Source organism: Buceros rhinoceros, unplaced genomic scaffold (genome assembly GCF_000710305.1).
Source record: "Buceros rhinoceros silvestris isolate BGI_N320 unplaced genomic scaffold, ASM71030v1 scaffold19552, whole genome shotgun sequence".
Lineage (NCBI taxonomy): Eukaryota > Metazoa > Chordata > Aves > Bucerotiformes > Bucerotidae > Buceros > Buceros rhinoceros.
In genome coordinates, this window is record NW_010397363.1 from 18156 (window position 1) to 36881 (window position 18726).

Consider the following 18726-nt stretch of genomic DNA (forward strand, 5'->3'; position numbering starts at 1 on the left):
TTGTCCCTTGGGGCTCTGATGAAGCTGCTCTGGTTGCAGATGTCCCTGCTCCCTGCAGGGAGGTTGGGCTGGACGAGCTTTGAAGATTTCTTCCAACCTCAAACATTCTATGATACTGCTGCTGTACAGAAAAAAGTAAGTTTAATGTTTTATCTATAGAATTTCTTGCAGCCCCTACAAGGTGGTGTTCCTACATAGATGAAGGTTTGCTGTAAGGAAGCGAGAAGGCATCAGCCCTCCGGGCTGGACATTTCTTCTATGTTTCTATAATATTAACAGTGTATTACTAATACTCATTGTATATTATAGTGTACTACTACTAGTATACTATAATATTATAACATATGGTGTATTAATAGTGTTCATAGTAATAATAATAGTATTAATAAAGTATATTAATGCAAACTTTAATGTATGTTAAATATTTATGGTATTGCTCATATCTTATGTATATTTATCTGATAATTGTATATATATGCATATATTATATATGTATATAAACACATACTTATACTGTGTGTATACATATATATATATAAGTGATACTTGGGGCAGAGGTTCGCAAAATAACGCTGCGAAAACAAAGGCTCAGGGCTGAGTCCAAAAGGGAAGTCCAGCACTAAGAATTATAGGAAATGAGCAGGGACTGAACCAGACCAACGCGTTACACCACGTTGAAACTCCCCAGGCTGCCATCCGTGCTGAGCACTGCGTGCAGTTTGCCTCTGCCCATCTCATAAAACTTTGGAGAGAAAAACAAGGCATATTCAGGGCAGAGCATGGCTATAATGCAGCCTCTCCATTTTCCATGCTGGGTTGGTTATCTGCCTTGGTTATTTAAATTAGGATCTCATCCAGGCAGAGACAGGCTCCTGCAAAAACACCTTCCAGCACACAGCCCAGAAAATGCCTCCAGGTGACACTCCAGCACAAAGCAGGGAGCTGGCATGACAGCAGCGTGAAAGCTTTTAGCAACCTCTTTGGACAGGAGGTTCATAAAATAATATTTTATACTATTTTAATTAAATATTACCAGGAATTAATAATACCAGGAAACACTGTACTTTTTGTATAACTTCAGCTTTGGGTCCGTATTTATGTCCTCTTAGCACCACTTTAAGTCTTGCAGCCTTAAATACAACAAACACGCTCCCCTGTTCATCTACAAAACCCCACCAGTAGGATTGTGATCTGCATTTGGACGACACCCAGCGCAAGGCTGGGGGTCTCCATCCCACCTCTGCCTGCTCCCCTCTTTCAAGCCACCACTCTACAAGGTTGTCTGGCATCCATGAGGTTGGATGCTCATCCCCCATCAGCTTGTCCCTCTCCTTTTTGACTCATCAGCTCAATGAGTATTGCAATAAGACATTTAGACTCCACATTGAATTAATTAATTTCCTTTATTTATATATAGGAAAGGCAATAAAAGTATATGATAGTATACACCAGAGATTTGATCCCGTGTCCTCTCCAGCAGACTCTGCTTACATTACCCATAACAATGTCTGTGCTTTGCCTTTTTCTCCACAGCAGCACAATATTCCCACCCCAATACCTCACGGTCAGGGTTAGGACCTGCATCCAGGACATAAGGCACAAGTCTCTGCCGCTTGAGCTAGAGAAATCTCGACTACAGGCATGAGGGAGGAGCAGGCAGGGGGAACAGCTGGGGAGGGACATGGAAGGGAGCCGGGGTCCTGCAGACGTGCTGCCTGGGGCTTGCGTTGGCCTCCTGCCACCAAAATCAGCCCCTGTCCCGTTAACTGATTTACATAATACATTGGTTTACAGAGTATGTGTTTATATTGGGTTGATATAATATATCTGGTTGGGCTACTTTCCTCGCAAATCAGCACTTCAAAAAAAAGAGCTAGTTGATGTAAGGGGGGCAGGGTGTCTGTCATTTGCTGCTCAGTTCAAGGTAACCTGAAGGAAAGCCCAAGTTTTAAAGAGCAGACCCAGCCCTAAAAGCCATGAGATGACAGCAGAAGAAAGAGGCTAATTAAGTCCTAAAGACACATCTGGAAATACAGCTATGTGTCAGGGCCTGCCATGTACACCAACAGCAGCCAGAAGTCACCAGTAACACAAAGGGGCTTCACTGGAGCCCAAAAAAACCCCAACTGGACCAGGTCAGTCTCTCTTGGCTGGAGGAGTTTGTGCTCCTCGGTCTCTTTCCGGTGCTTTGCAATGCTGCATAAACACCTCGCTGTGATCAAGGAGCCTTGCAAGCTCACCACCCCACCAGAGCAGCAACAACACTTCAGTGCTCGACATTTTTCAGGCCTTTTGTACCTTTAGAGGTGTGTCAAGATGGGTTCCCAAAACCATATTAAAAAAACCCCAACAACCAAGCAGAGGTCCCCCCAAAAATGACTCATCACCACAGGAAGGGCTGCACATGGGATGTGCATGGGACATCTCCATCCCTGGGGCCTCACTGGGTCTGTTTTCATGCCCATCCCTGTCCCAGTCTTCTCCCCAGCCTGGTGGCATGGCTCACAGCAGTCAAGACATGGCTATGCTGAAGCAAAAGGGCACTTCTCCGAGCTGTCAGCAGCTGCTTATCTCTGCATTAGCTTAATTACATTAAGGCGTGAAGACCAAGTGCATAGGAAGCAGTGGGACCTTTCGGGTGCCTCCAAATCAGCCTCTGAGTCCTTTTCCATTGAAACATTCCCCAAATCCTCCTCCAAGATGGTCATTGTCATCAGGGTGAGGAAGAGGAGCCTCTGGCTTCGGGTTGGCCCTGTGGACATTGACTGTCTGGTTTAACTCGTTAGCTAGAAGACCAGTCCATGAAACGAGCCGGATCCCCCACTGCCTGCCGCCGGGCTGCAGCCCCCCGATGAGTTGTCATCATCCTTGTCCCTGTCAAAGTCTTTCCACCACAGTGGGGATTTCGGCAAAGCGGAAATGTAGGCAGCTCTGTTCCTTGCTTCTTTTTCCTGCTCCTGGGAGAAGGAAGGGAAAGAAATAACAGAAGGACATCTGTAGCTGAACGACCCACATGGTGGGATGCTCCCAAGTTCAAGGAGCCAGGAGCCTGTTTGGCTGCCCCTGGGAGCCTCCTCCAATTGGAACCAGGGTGAGAGGACCATGTGCTCATCTCTAAAGCTCGGCAGGAGGGATGCAACAAAGCATTGCATCTCTCCAGCAACCGAAAAACAGCGCTTCCATGTCACCTCTGGTAGAGGGTTCCCTCATGTGCTACTCATGTCCTACAGGACACTGTTGTTTGGAAAGCTTTGAACTCCACCAGTTAAATTAAACCTGTTCTGGTTTGTATTCCCAGATCATCCACCTTTCCCAGGCACTCAGGAGAAAGCGGGGTGGACATCACCAAGTCAGCTCTGGGCACAGCCATGAGGTGTCTTGCACCAACCTCAACATCCAATTTCATCAGGAAACTGCAACCTGTTTATACGTGGGTGTTAAAAAGGAAAAGGCATTTGGCTTCAGGGAACGGGTGGGTATCTGCACGTGCGGATTTATCCACAGGACGCAACACAGCTGCTGCCCGGATGGGTGGGAACGTGGCCCGGGAGCCAGGCAGCAGCAGGATCGCACCCTGCTGTGTACAGCAGCGGGAGTTACCTGCAAGTAGAGGATGTTATCTTTGGAAATGGCTTCCATCAAGTCCTTATGGAGGGAGGGTTCGCCGTGCAGGCGGCCAGCCTCGGCCGGAGCTTCGTGCAGTGGGCAGCTCTGCCTGCCCAGCCGCTGCCTGTAGAAGAGGACGTAGGCAGTGTCCTTGGGGAAGAAAGAAGTGACATTGCTGACCGATTCAAAGGAGGAGAAGGAAACTCTAGTGTCGTTAAAGAGGTACCACTGTATTTCAAAGTCCAACGGCTTGTCAGAGGCTGGTTTCAGCGCCCCATCCTGGGGCTGCCCATGAGGGACAGTGTCAATGCAATCCCTGGAGTAGCAGTAGTAGTGGCCACTCTCAGAGGAGATGCCTGAATGCACCACCACGCTGCAGAGGTCGTACACGACAGACATGAAGCCACTTCCTGAGGCAGCCCCGTCCTTCCCAGGCTGGCAAACCTCCTCAGTTTCCTCCGGGGTGACAAGGACAGGCAGCTTGAGCACCACAGGGATGGAGACATTGTCCAAGATCTTCTTCCTCTTCATAGTCCGTGGGTCAAAGGAAAACCGCAGCAGCGTGAGAATGAGGTAGTGTGGACCCTCGGTCAGCTCCGCCACCTTCTCAGCGTCCTGCAAGGATGCACATCTCTCACAGTGGTATTTATTCTCTGCTGTCAGTCTCTCCGGGGATAGAAAATAGTTGATTAAATCTGGGACAGATCTAGAGTCTTTGGGAGCACATGTGTGCTCCCCAAAAGCTGAGAGAGGGTCTTTGGCTGCATCCACACCAACGGCATCACCACTTAAGGGATCTGCTGCTTTTCCTGGCTCCTGAAAACCCAATGTTTCCACCAGCATCTGTGGGGCTGCAGCGTCTCTGGTCACAGGGGCCTTCCTCTGGATCCAGGGAGACCCCGTAAGCTGGCTTGGGTTTTCAGGGGGCTCAATAAACTGTGGGCCAATTTCTTCCACTGGTAAAACAGATGTGCTCCCACGCACGTGCCTCTCTGGTGGGGGAAAAGCCAGGGACAGGTCTGTGAAGACTTCTTCTCGGGAGGAGACATTCAGACACTTCAAGCAGCGGATCTTTGTTGTCATTTTACCCCCAAACATCTTCTCAATCAATGTCTTGTTTAGGTAACGATGTTCCACCGCCTGAGACATCAAGTTGGATTCCTTGAGTTTCTGGTAGATCCTTTTCCCAGTTTTTTCTTCTTCGTGTAATCTTTGCCAGAGGAAAAAAAAGGTTGCGTTATGCACTGATACAACACCAAGACGTAGTTTCTGGGTAAAATTTCTGTTCCTCACTCCAAGGGCTTAGTCCAGGTTAACCTGCCTGTGCCCAGTGTTCTGGTGCTGCGGGAGGGAGGTGGGGAGGAGTTGGGCAGGATTTGGGAACTTGAGGCCTCCTTGTGCCATTGATATCCCACCTCTAGAGGGATCACTGGGATACCAGAGATTTGGGGTTTCTAGGTGAAAGAAAGGCAAAAATCAGCGTTTTATAGAGGAAGCTGAGTGGCTTGTCAGGTGAATCTCTAAACTTGGTACAATTCCCTTTGCCTTCAACACAAAGGCAGACATTTGCAAGCTGAACTAAGATCTGACTTTACCCCGAAGCCAGCCCAAAGAGGGTTTTATCAAGGAGACCCAGGCTGGTCTTACCATCTTTTACCCCAAGCCTCCACTCTCTCAGCTCCTCCAGGTCTCAGCCACCTGCCCCATTTGCTTGTGGGTCAGGGTTAACCAGTACAACAGTCCAAGAATGCCGTTGTCAACAGGCTCCGAAATCACGACACTTGCCACGTACCGGTCCAGCAAGTACTTGAGATACTCCGAGCAGTCCTGCTGAGCGCCAGGTGTGAACCAGGGTGGCCAGGAAGCAGAGAGGAAACTCTCGGGTGAGATAGCAGGTCGCTGGCAGCAACACAGAAGAAGAAGTGCTTTTAACCTGGGGGAGGGTCTTTCTGGCCGCTCAACTGGGAGCAGGGGGTACTTATGTGCCTGATAAGGTTACCTTTTTTTTTCCCCTATAAGGGCTAATCACAGTACATGGCAAGATTTTCTTGGTTTGCTGCAAACCAGGACTGTAAGGATGAATTTCAGTCATTATTTTACATGTAGTTCTATAAAATATCCACGTGTTTATTTCCTACTTCAATTTTAAAATAGTTTATTTGCCTGACCCAGAGACTTCTACTTAATTCAGCCTGAATTCAATTCGATGCTCCATTTAATTTGATCAGAATGTCTCTCACCAAATCCTTTTGTAAAAAAAAAAAAAAAAAAACAAAAAACCAAACAAAGCAAAATACCCACTAAACTTCCACCCCTCGTTCTGATCACTGCAGGCAGATAATCTGCGTTACCGGATAATCTAATCACTGCTATTAGAAAGCTAATTAACTAACTAATTGACTGTCTAATTAAGGTGGGAAAAGACCCATCTTTGGCAAAGAAGTAACTTTTAAGAACAGCCCAAAGAAGAAAAATATCTAGAAGGCTATTAGGAAATTATCAGGAAACTATTAATCATAAAATACACACTAAGAAAATATCCCTCTCTATTAGCTCATCACAGATCACAGACACCCCAACCTGCCATAAAAAACCAGCCTCTTCTGTGACCAAATGTTAAATCTAAACAGGTCATCGATATTTTTCCCCCAGAAGCCATCTGTAAACACTTAATAACACAATGCAACAAGCCAGCTCTGTCGGGCAAGGCCTGGAAAACAGAGGAGCGCAGATGACCAGCTTCACAGCAAGGGAAAATTCACCGGACTTCCAGATCATTTATTTCTAGGGGCAGAAAGATACATTTTCAAGAGAGGAGCTAGGTGTGACCTAGCTGTATCTCCAGAAGTCACTCATTAAATGTCATGTTTGTCAAGAAAGCATTCTTAATTAATTTTTTTAAGGGTGTGTTTTTTGTTTTACTGTCCCTCACATACAGAGGATTCAAAGAATCTAAGAGGGTTTTATTATTATTATTATTATTCTAATAAAGCAACTTTTAAGATAATTTTCATTGACTGCTTGTGCTTTGCTGTGAAGGAAGGGAACAAGCGAGCTGCTCTAGTCTTCTTCCTTGCTGCACAGCAAGAAACAAACCCCTCTGCATTATACTAATAGGCTTTTCAGCTGGCCACATATGTAAACTATTACCAAAGGGACTTCACTGTCAAAACTATTAGTTATTACATCAGGCCCAGGAAGCCCACAGGCTGAAGACAAGCAGCCTGGTGTGAACACAGCTCGCTTTCATAGGTGATAGGAGCTTGCCTCCGCCATCCCCCAAATTAGCCTCTTTCATATAAACAAAATTCGTCCCGTTGTGCAAACCCACCAAGATCCACAGCTCCTTATCAGCATGTTGGAGTCGGCAGGAAGCAACTTGGAGACGAGCCTTTCCGCAGCCGACAGTCCAAACAAATAACTAGAACATGAAATAATTACCTGACTGTGCTCCAAAAACGCAAAGAGCCACTGGAGCTTTGTCATCAGGGGCTGGGAGTTGCCCTCGGTTAAATTCAACACTGAATGTCGAAAGCTGCGAAAGAAAAGCAGAGATGCAAGCTGTAAGATGGAAAATTAGTGTAGGACATGATGAGCAACCCCTGGAGCAGTCCTGAGTGGGAGCAAGGGATCAAAAACTCACTCCGAAGCCATGAAAAGAGACTGGATGATGCTGTTCATGTAGCAGGTGTTGCCCAAGTTAATTAACCCGATCTTGCCCGTCTCCGATTTGGATGCCAGGCGTGGGTAGAAGCAGGCCAGTTCATTCTTCTGGGAGGTCCAAGCATTTTGTCCCAACAGGTGTTTAATCCGGTCTTCATTTGGAATAGGAAGAGCCTTGGAAAGAGAGATTAGTGTTGTGAAGCATTATCTTTCCACGTGAAGAATTAGTAGAGGGCAACTGCAAAACTCTGCTGAGGTGTTCACACAACTCATTTCCCCCGCTGTTCACATGAACATGCATCAATGCAAGGAGGTGTTTAGCTGATAGTATCAGTCCTTTAGAGGCACTCAAGATTAAAGTGACAGTTAAAACCCACAGGCACGATCAGGACTTCTGTAGGCCCATCGTAAGAGAAGTATCTTCCCTCAACTTGCCTATGTGGGGCTCAAACACAGGATTTTAAACCCTTTCTTCTACCCCAGTTTCAGGTGTTGAGGTTAGGACATCCCTACCAGTAGAACAGTACCTCTGCACTAGGTTGCATACTAAGATAAAACAGAAAAATGGCCAAGGGGTGTGCATCTTACTTTGACCGCTTCTAGGACTGGTTCGTAGAGGTCTGGAAATCCTGAGAAGCGGAAAAACATGCAGTGGATGAGCTCGGCCAGCTGCTCCAGACAGCTGGTGGCAGAGTTGGAGTCTTCCTTCTTCAGAGAGACCACCAGTCTGGGGATGTGAGGGAGCAGCTGGAAAAGGAAAATTCGCTACATCAAAAATGGCTCTAATTACTCGCAGTGCTTTAGCACACAGGCAGGGGAATGCAATTCACCCCCAGGCAGAAAGGGCAGACAACAGGATTTGACTTCAGTCCCACCCTGGACTTCATCCTTCACCCTATGAACTCAACAGCAACTCTTCTCTTGACTTTACTAGTGGAAATGCCATAGACCTTAGAGAGTGCCGTGGTGCATGACACCTGCAGGTCCATGCTGCTGCTTTGCCGTGCTGCAATTACCATTCTTTGTGCGGATCAACCTCTACCGAATTGCACACCCGCGGTGGGAAGGAGCATTGTAATGCTGACTGCCAAGTGCCACGATTCAAACCTACCAGACAGATGAATTAGCCTACAAGAAGTGTCGTGTGGTGTGCTGTATTTTATTTCATACTGTATAAGCTAAACCAGAGTTTGTATGGTTCAGTGGGTGGCGACAGGCACAGAAACAGCACGTCTGTTATTTTGCTTTCATCTAGAAAATTTAAAAATGAACAAGCAGAGGCAAACACCAATCATACCTTGCTCACGGGCACCCTCTGCTGACCCCGCAGATGCACAGAGAATTAATAACCTATTTCTAACCCTGCAGATGTGCTGGAGTGACCCTGGGCACTTATGCAAACTTTTTCATATTTATATTTTATGTTATTTTTACCCCAGAACAATCCTGGAGGAAAGTCTCAAGATCAGCCATTTCCTGGTCCTCCAGTCCACCCTCAGTCTTCCTTTCTTCTTTCTCTCTCTTCATTTCTCCTCGGAATGTTGGAGATTTTAACTATTTCCTTTCCAACAGGAAAGTTTTTTAGGGATAGCAAATGAATCCCAGTATCACTTTATACATCAATATTTTCCTAAGCTGTGATGGGAACAATTCTCAAAGCCCTTCCAAAGTGCCAGGGCAAACAGAAAAGATAAGAAGCAAGACAGGTTTCTGCCCGGTTTTTTAAAAACAGGGGAGGAAATTTATGCTCGCTGGGCTGCTCTTCAAGCCAAGAGCAACTGACAGCTTTTGGCGTGTTTCAAAATCTGAATGCCCAACTGAAGACAAACTGTTGGAATGAGCCTATTTTTAGAAACCAAAGAGCTTCTCAAGAAATTCAGGCTCATTTAAAGTATCTCCAGCTGAGGAATGAAAAAAACATCAGTTGAAAATGTTGGCTCGCTTTGCTTTTTTCCAGCCTTATCTGTTTATTCTGTGAACTTTAGGTGAAAAGCCAAATGAAAGGGCTTTAATGAAAAAGTATGAAATCAAATATTAATAGGAGTGATTTTCCATTTCTGCTTTTGTCAGTTGAATCACTTCAAGCATGCCATTGCCTTCAACCTTGCCTTTTAATTACAGCATTCCATGGGCAACTCCAGTGAGAAACAGCCAAGCCTTAGTGTCAACAGCAAAATAAAATACAAAATTTCACTGCGGAAGTGAAAGCAGGAGATTCAAGTACTGCTAAAAGTGTATTTTGCTTTTAACAGCAGAGAATTCATGAAGTGGAAGTGCTGTGACCCAGTGTTCAAGTCTTATTGCTCTGATGCTGTGCAATGCTTTGGAAGATGACCCATCACTTCAAGAAATGGTGACAGGTGCCACATGTTGGTGACAATTTGAAGTCACATGTGGGATGGGGCCAACTGAGTCCAACAGAGAGTCAGGCACCTGCTTAGGAAACAGCAAGGGCTGTTTAAGAATGTATTCCTTGTCCTCCACTGCCTGAGCCCTCCGAGACGCTCTCAACGTACAGGTTTCAACTAACGCATCCCAAAGCCAGAGTGGCAACATCTTCCACTCATCAGCTGAAAGAGTGGGTACGAATATGGGGCCGTATCTTCTAAATCTACCATGAAACTACATCCTAAGCCAGCCTGGGTCAGCGTAGTCCCACTCACCTTCCACCCAGGCCACCACTCCACCTCCTTCCCTTTCCGTTTCCAGGCAAAGGCAATAGTGCAGGTTTGTGGCCCTCGCCCAGACCCAGACCAAGCTGGGCAATACTGACCATCGTTGTTTTCTGTTAGCTTAGGTTTCACCTGGGCTCCCACGTTCAGCACACGGCCGTACAAATGGCTCAGCACAATGTAGAGTGATTGGGAGAAGCAAACAGTCTAAGAGCAAGAGCAGGGAAGAGGGGAACCTGCTCTTCCACCTGCTGGCAAACACCAGCCTAGAATGACTGCAAGACCACTACAGCCACTGCTGATGAGATCCAAATCATGCCTTGGCAGGCCATCCAATAAATTTGCATTAACTGCAGCCTCAGCTGGTGCGCTTTGAAGTTGAGAGAGGACCATGGGGATGCACTTGACCACAGAGATCATTCCTCCAGCTGGTAGAGCACCGCAGACAAGAAGTGGATCATGCACACATTGCACACATTTCAAAACCAGAATGGCCAAGCCCCAACCAGCTTTTTATTCATTTATCCCCAGATATGAGCCATCCCACTGGTAAGCCTCAAGAAAAATGGGAGGAACCATCAGAGGAGAAAGCAAAGCCTCACTTCTCTGCACCTTGCTCACTGACACAAGATGGTTGCTCTGTCTGTCCTTTTAGGCTTAGGACTTGCCTCCACACCTCAGCACAAGCTTCATGGTGTCCAAAAAGCTGTTTGGGCTGCAGGAGAGGCTACCAGAGGCTACCTGCAGCTGCCAGGGCAGCCTCAAGTGGATGGATAGGGTTGGTTTTACATCGCTCAGTGAAACAAAGCAGATGAAGGAAACATCCCCCAATATCTCGCACCTCTAGGCTCCCTCCCACCATGGAGGGAGCCTCCCACCGTGTTGTCCCATGGCTTGGCTTCACTCAGGGAAATGCCCTCATCCAAGCACCAGACGCAGCCTTACCAAATGAAATGCCTCATGGGAGTGCTGAAAGCTCAGCAGCATGTACTGCAGGACGGATAAAGCCCCCTCTCTCACGATGGGGTACAGCAACTTGGAGAAGACCTGGTGGCAGAGAAAAAAAGCACACGAGAAGATCAGATGGCACCACAAGACACAGGAGAAGAGTCTGGCAGGAAAGAGACGCTTTGGGCATCTAGAACGGCTGGCTGTTGGTCTGTTCCTACTCCATGTGGATGTTGAAGCAAGCAGCCTACAGCCAGCTCTCCAGAGTCATCTCCTGTCCAGAACATGGCCTCAGGGCATCCTAAAAACACCCTGTGGGTTATCCTCGCTCTTTCAGGCTTGTGCAGTGCCTAGCACAGCAAGGTGCAGACCTCTGTAATACCACTGCATCTCTCATGTGTCCTGATGGACAACAACAAGAACAGAGGAATGGTAAAATTTTCTAAAATGTGCCTCTTTTGTTTTATTGTGGTATTTGGAACTTTGTCACTAACCTCTCAGACAATGAGATAGAAAGCAAAGTCTTTTTTTCAAAGGCTAAGCAATGATATTTATCCTACTTCACAGAAAATGGTGTAAGTTGACAATGGCCTCTACCTGCGCCCCTCCCCGCCCCCCCCCCCAAATCATACTTCTGATTTTCCAAAACAAATCACATGTTATTTTAAAGGCTGTGTCTCTTTCTAATGCATTAACAACAAAAGGAAAGATAAAGAAAAGCCAGAGATGTTCGGCTGCTCTCCCACTGCTCAGTGCTTGTGGGAGATCACAGGGTCAAAGGCAGTTATTGAAAATGTTCCAATACTGATCCTTATGGTCTTGATAACTTCTATGGTGGCTTCCACTGGAGGCTCAGCCAGGCATTATCCCCATTATATGAAGGAGGGAACAGCAGGACCACATCATGGAAAAATGTTTCTGAAGCAGCGACCAATTTCAGTCTTTGGTCACATGGTTTTCAGAGAGCAGCAGGTACTCACTGCCAAAAAGGTGATGGCAATGGCAGTTGGGGCTTTATCTGTGCTAGTGAGTGACCTAAGGCCAGGGCATGGGCTTTAAAACCTTCCTGTGACTGTGTGGACTGTTTATATGCTTGCTGGTGTGTATTTGGCCTGTGCCAGCCAGCACTGATCCAGGCACAGCTGAAGGAGAGCATGTCACATTCCCCAAGGCAGGTTTTACAAGAGCTCCATAGTTCGGGAAGGAAAGTGTTCAGCTGGCTTGAAAATCATTGGCTTCTTTTATTTCATAACCTTTAAGACAGCAGTACCTCTGCACACCAAGACCTGAAGAACTGCAGGTTCTTCTGAAGGACAAAAAAACCCATCACAAGCCCACCACCCCATACACAGCAATGTAGCATTTGCAGAGGGTGCGGGAGATACAACAGTCCCCTCAAAACCCCTTGGAACAGCACACTCCTTTCTACATATTGTTGTCTTTCAACTGAAAGGCAAGAAGATATCTCGGGTGCAAGGAGAAGTCCACTGTTCACGTTCATATTTAAAAGAGTCCACTGACCTTCTCAATTTTCGAAAGAGTAACTTCAATCAAGATGCTGAATTTTTTCACTGCGGCCAAACCCTTCAGCAGAGCAATGATCCACTTATCTATGTTCTTTCCCAGGGGCCAGGACACCCAGTCAATCATCCTGAAATGACATACAAACTCTTGAAGTAAATTTAATGCACATATTGTAAAGGCCAAGCTCTGCTCTGCGTTAAACCATCTCCAAATTTGTGTCTAGTCAGTGGGATGACCAAGTAAGAGGTGGGCCCTTCATAAAGCATTTCACAAGCTATTCAAAGCACAACAGAGCCTGAAGTGGAATTCAATGTCATCATCTCGCTGCGGTTCATCAGAGAAGTAGACCCAGGTCTACTACAGGAGAAAGTGAGGATTTTTTCCACTACCTTCAGTCAACTCGAGTTCGAGTGTTTAACACTGGTATGGTCCTCTAGATACCATCTGCCTGTGTTGTTGATCGAGGTCCTTGTATTGTCACCATTACAAAACAAGGGATACTGGTATGATCTCTGCATTGTTACTGGTAAAGAAAAAACACTCAGATTCAGACCTTTTAAATTTTTGTGTGGGAAACACTTACCTCCAGAAACACTTTTTAAAAAGCCAACTGGTGACCCCATTAGAAGCCAAATATTCCTGAATGCCACAGCTAGCAAATTCCATCTATAGCCACTCAACCAACATGATGTCATGTCTCTCCAAGTAGTAAGTACTTTATGGAAGTCACTCATGAAAAATAACCTCAGACTAAGTGATGATACATTGTTTCTGTTTAAATTTAATTAAACAAAAATGAGAAGTAACTAAGACTTGGGGTCAACAAGGGTCACCATTTCAATACCTTTGATTTGAAGATATCCCAGATCTTAAGTCTCCCACCTCAGTCCAGTTATCTGACCCTGTGAGTCCCTTTTTGCTTATCAGCCTGTATCTCGTGCAAAATATATGAAGGGAACACAGATAACTAACCACCCCAAGGCAAGGAGCAGGTGTAAGTGAAGTCTACAATGAACTGGAAAAATCAAAGGCTAGTCAAGAAAGAAGGCTTGAAGAGCAGAAGATGTTGGAACATTGAGAAATACCAAAAGTCAAGCCAGGTTGGTAATTAGGCAAATACCAGAAAAGCTTCTGCAGACATTTGCATCAGAGGAGAGTAAGAAAAGTCATGTAATGGATGTATACAGAGGATGTGATGGTGATTAGAGATATGATACAGCCTCCAGATGTGACTTCCCAACTAAACACGTGCTCTGCCTCCTTTTTCAGCCAAAGGAAGGAATTGATCAGGGTGACAGAGGGGGCAGATAAAAGGTGTGAGAATGGAAACAAGCGCAATGCAGCTGATACAAAAGCGAAACATGAAGAAGCTCATGACCTCCAAAGAAGAGGAGCTGGTGACTTCCATCATGTAAAATTCAACTCTGGTGAGTTTTAATGACTCTATTAACTTTGGCATGTGCTTTATGTGGGAAGAATAGGAAGACAGTTCCTATAACGAATACGGGCAATGAGAGGATGACTGGGAAGAAAGTACAGCATTCCACAGGAGTTTACCATAGGTGCCAAAGTCAGGTTTGTCAGGATAGATGAACTTCTAGTCACAGGACAGAAGCAGATCATATCTGACCGGCTATCTGAAAGTAACATTCTTCAGGATCTAAGGACGTTAGCGCAAACATCCTGAACATGGCTGTGAAATCTGTGATGACGCAAAGTCGGGAGGCATCATCATCACAAGAGGAGGATCAAGGCATCACAAGGAAGAACCTGAGGATTAGAAATGTAAAACTAGGAGGAAATGTATTGATTCAAAATGCATGCAAGGCACTAGAAATGGATGCTACGTGATGGTAATTCATCTCTTTGAAGACAACAAGCCAGACACCAGGTGACTCCAAGTTCCCAGTGTAACAGTATCCATGGAGAAGACCAGCACCATGCTGTGATGCAGAAGAAAAGGTGTTTTCTACGGCATAACAATGACCTCTCAAGCTGTTGCCTAAGGCCATGAGGAACTGCAGCTGGAACATGGTGCACAAATGTCACCATCCCTGTCCAAGACCAATGAACCGAAATGGGAGAAGGGGCTAAAAAAGCCTGTTAAGGTGGTCAGGAAAATGAAAAACATTTCCTGCAAGAAAAGCTTAAAATAACCTGGCTTGTTTAGCACAGCCATGGGAAAGCGGAGATGGGAAGAGACTGCTCTGCCTGCACATGTTGAAAGAATAAACACCAAGGAGGGAAAAGTTATTTCAGCTATTTGTATTGGCATAAGATCAAATGAACTATTAAGATGGCCAGAAATAGTTATAGTTATAGGCTGCCTATTAGAAGAGAGATCTGAATCGTTAAAGAAACTCAATGGAGGAACAGCTGTGAAAGAAGAGCAGTGGGAGCAAAATCCCTTCCTGCTTTGAGTAGTATAGTTGAAAATTCATGAAAGAGGTCTGTAATGTCAATGCCTATAAAGCAGGGAGATGGATCCAGAGATCCAAAGGTCCCTCTTCACTCTGTCTTCTTTTCCACAGGCATAAAATAACCTTGTCTGCTTTAAGGTGGTTTTACCACCACTTGTGGCCAAGTTTCAGTCCTGCCCACTGCCTGCTGGCATTGCTACAGCAGGAAGAAATCATAGTTTAAATTCACTTTGCACTTTCCACATAGCAAGATCCACAAACGTTTTGGAAGCCAGGCCCCTGATTTTCCAAAGGAGCCATTGATTTGTATGCTAAAGTCTTAAAAGGTCAGATCCTGATTACCAGAGGAGGCAAGTGCCTGCACGGCTGTGTGACAGCAAACGCTTTCTTCATCCGGACCCGGGCACTTTAAAACAGATATACCCCTAGGAGAAAAAAAAAAAAAAAAAAAAACCAACCTTAAAAAACACACATAAGTGACAACTCTTAATTAAAAAAAAAATACCCCCAGAAGAAAAAAAAAAAAAAAAAAAACCAACCTTAAAAAAACCCAATCAGTGAGTACTTCTGAAGTCATGGATGCACCTAATGGAGTTTATCTGAAAAGGGACAAACTCTAAAAGAGACTGCGGTGTAGACTCATACCAGCAGGTGCCAGCCTTGCTGGGTTTTTAACTACACTTTGTTCTTTAAACACTTGATCAGAAGCTCCACCCCAAGTCCAGTTTAATCCCCTGCTCATAATTCCCAAACCTGAACTTTAGAGGGAGAGACTTCTGTAGATGAGCAGTTTGTCGGGGAGCCTAAGCTGCAAGAACCTTTCAATCCATACGTTGTTTTCCAATTTTCTAGGCGTGGAGCACACGCTCATTGAGAGGCCAACAATCATGAGGCTTTCTGGGGCACCTGTCTGCTGTAAACATGCTGCCAAAACTTCCACGTTCCTCCCGAGTGAGCGTAATCGCCTTTTGCAGGCTCTGCTTAATGTTTGGCTAATTCCGAGTAATCATTTACTCATCCTTCTGCGTGACAAAGGATGTTTTATGGAATGATGCAATTGATTTTGCAACCTCTATATTTAGCCACTGGTGCTCTTAGAAGACTTATGGCCTGAAGCTCACAGCAGCGGGTGCCCAGAAGGAGAAAAAGATGGAGAAGACGGTTAAGAACTGCACCCGTAACTCAATCATTTGTCTTGGGCTGCCCCGGACTCTGAGAAAACCATGACCTTCCCCAGCAAGCCAAAGAGAAGCCACCTCTTTCTGCATACTTAATGTTCCCATCAGGAAAAATGGGTATTTCTGTCTTGTAACCTTATTGGGGATGGGGACAGACACACACACACAAATCCTGTAATGAGAAGAGGAAAAGAGATGTTTCCAGCAAGATCAAGTCATAGCAGCACCCTTGGGTTAAGCACATGTGCTACTGCATGTGAACATCACCCATTTCAATAGAGACCTCTAAGGAAAGCATGGGTTGAAGACAGGATCATAGAATCGTTTAGGTTGGAAAAGACCCTTAAGATGCTCGAAGATACTCCTAAGCAAGAGTGGAGCAAGGCGCTGGAGCACAGAAGAGCTGCAGTACTTGGACACAAGTGTGAAAGGAAGATCCAGTGATGCGAAAGAGGGCATTGGTGCTGCAGGTCTAGTGCATCAGGTAGTGTCCCACCCACTACTTGTGACAAAGTCTCCATTGACTCTGTCTGCACAGAGGGCAGGGATAAACACTGGACAGCACCAAGATCCTGACCAGCAGCACCACAATTATCTGACAAAGATCAAGGTGAGATCATTGAAACAGTTGGGCACACCTCCATCAGCAAGATTTTTAGCTGACTGGTGATTTAGGATTCCTTCTGAAGGGAGATGAAGATCAACATGAAATTCTGTAAAGGAGATTTTTGTGAAGAAAAGGCCCTCGTCAGCTTCTGGAAAAAAATTGAAACTCCTCAGGGTATCTCATGTTGGGCATCCCATAACGCTACTTATTTCTAAGAAAAAGGAAATCAACCAACTAAAAAATAAATAATAAAATAAAATTAATACTACTACTACTAAATTAAGAAATGAATAAATTAAAAGCATTTATTCTAGTTCTCTAGGTCTTCAGGGCTGGAAGGAAGGATCCTGAAGTTTCCTTTTCCCCACAGACTCCTCACTAGCCAGCACCACCCAAACTGGTTGGGCTAAAACCACACAAAGGAACTGAGTGCAGCTTTAGGGCCTGTTTTTCCCCAAACTGGGAATGCAGTTAACTAATGCAGCTTCTCCTACCTGCCGATGGCCGTCATCATTTGCACATCAGTAATGCTGTCATCATTGGTTAGGTTTCTTATGACGCCATCCATGAGCTCCAGAGGGACAAACTGGACCACACTTGCCAAGGCGTTTGATGGCGCTTCCTGCTCCTCTGCAAGACATGGGTGAGCACCAGCAAAGAAGGTGTTAGTCACCATGAAAACCAGGCACATGAGGTCATTTCTCATCTCTAAAAGCCACATCATTTCTTCCTGTGTAAATGGAGTGGACAGTCAGCTGGAGTAAATGAGCAATGTGGAGTCTGCACTTAGCTGTGCTAGGAGGACAGTTCGCCAAATCCCAGCGCAGCACATAACGAGGTTGGTCATAGCAGATGGGCTGTTGCATGAAGCCATAAACAGCCCAAAGGGTGGAAGAGATCAAAGGCACATGAACATTCCTGGGCCACCCCTGGGTCCCAAATTTCCCGAGTCCTGTCTTTATACTAAGTACTGCAGATAACTTCAATGGGATGCAATTGCAGGTTTGCCTGCCTGGAGCACCCTCCAAAGGATGAGGCTTTCATACCAAGGGTACTGAAAAACCCATCTCCTCGTGGACCTAGGAGTTGCTGGAGCAGGAGCTCAAATGCTGGCAGAAAGTCCAGCCTTTCACGGCACTGGTACCTCCAAAAATTTTCTGAGGCCCTCTGCAATAACCTAAAGGCCCGTGAAGTTGGTTAAATATCTTCTGTCCCACCTTAAGATATGCCCACTCTCCAGAGAGATAGTACCTCTAGATCAGTGAGAAATAACTCCTTGGCTTTGTCCCTAGTTTCTGCAGGGAGCAGGCTGCGGGCTCCCATCAGGTCAGCCACAAGGGAGTGACATTTCTGCAAGCTTTCAAGGCCCACTCTGCAGACAAGGTGCTTTCCATCAAGCCCAGCTGATGCTGGAAAGTGCTGCACGCACAAACCTGCACTGCAAATATTTCAACCCAGTTAGTAACTCCTGTGTACAGACTCTGTGTGGCTTCAGGGACATTGTTTTTGTAGCCTGAAGCCCAGGTAACTTTTAGGGATGCCTGTTTATTGTATTTAAGCTGTGTCTGCATTTCTGGAGTGGATGAAGAACCATACAAGATGTCAAACTAATCCAATGTGACTTCATCAGAGCCATCATTTACATTCCCAGGCTTTTTTTTTTTTTTTCTCCAATTACCTGTTGAAGAAATGATAGTGAACAGCTCCTTCAAAGAGGGCAGGATGGCTGAGGTCTGAGTCCTCCAGATCCTCTGCAGCAGACCGCTCACTTTGTTCACCTGCTCCAAAAACTCCATGATGTCCTCTTCGCCCTCAGAGACGCACTGGAACTGCCCGATGCACCGGATCAGCTGCTGACAAAACAAGACCTGGTGTTTGCCTGTGGGAATGCACTGAGGATGCTGGGTTAAGAGTTTGCTGATCTTCGCACACTGCTTGGGGCTAGGCCTCTCACAGACTTTCCGGAGCACCTCGATCCTCAATAAGCTGAAGATGCTGTTTGCTGACGGGCTTTCCAGGATGAACTGCAATCCTAACTGGATATAATCGAGTACATAATGGCTTCTCTTCCCCAGAGGTCCATAGCCTTCCTGGAGGAGACTCAGCAG

At 45.9% G+C, this 18726-nt stretch overlaps 1 protein-coding gene across 1 annotated transcript in view; it reads right to left on the bottom strand.

Annotated features, from left to right (window-relative positions):
- Positions 1-2786: 2786 nt before the first annotated feature.
- Positions 2787-18726, bottom strand: part of USP35 (ubiquitin specific peptidase 35) — a 16259-nt gene continuing 319 nt past the window's right edge. The window contains exons 2-11 of the mRNA XM_010146229.1: positions 18297-18726; positions 17113-17248; positions 12411-12540; positions 10887-10988; positions 7858-8016; positions 7250-7443; positions 7048-7141; positions 5399-5505; positions 3601-4816; positions 2787-2957 (exon numbers count right to left, since the gene is read on the bottom strand). The exon at positions 18297-18726 is cut by the window's right edge and continues 24 nt beyond it. Of these exons, the coding sequence (XP_010144531.1) occupies positions 2787-2957; positions 3601-4816; positions 5399-5505; positions 7048-7141; positions 7250-7443; positions 7858-8016; positions 10887-10988; positions 12411-12540; positions 17113-17248; positions 18297-18726 (2739 nt within the window). The remainder of the gene's footprint in view (positions 2958-3600; positions 4817-5398; positions 5506-7047; positions 7142-7249; positions 7444-7857; positions 8017-10886; positions 10989-12410; positions 12541-17112; positions 17249-18296) is intronic.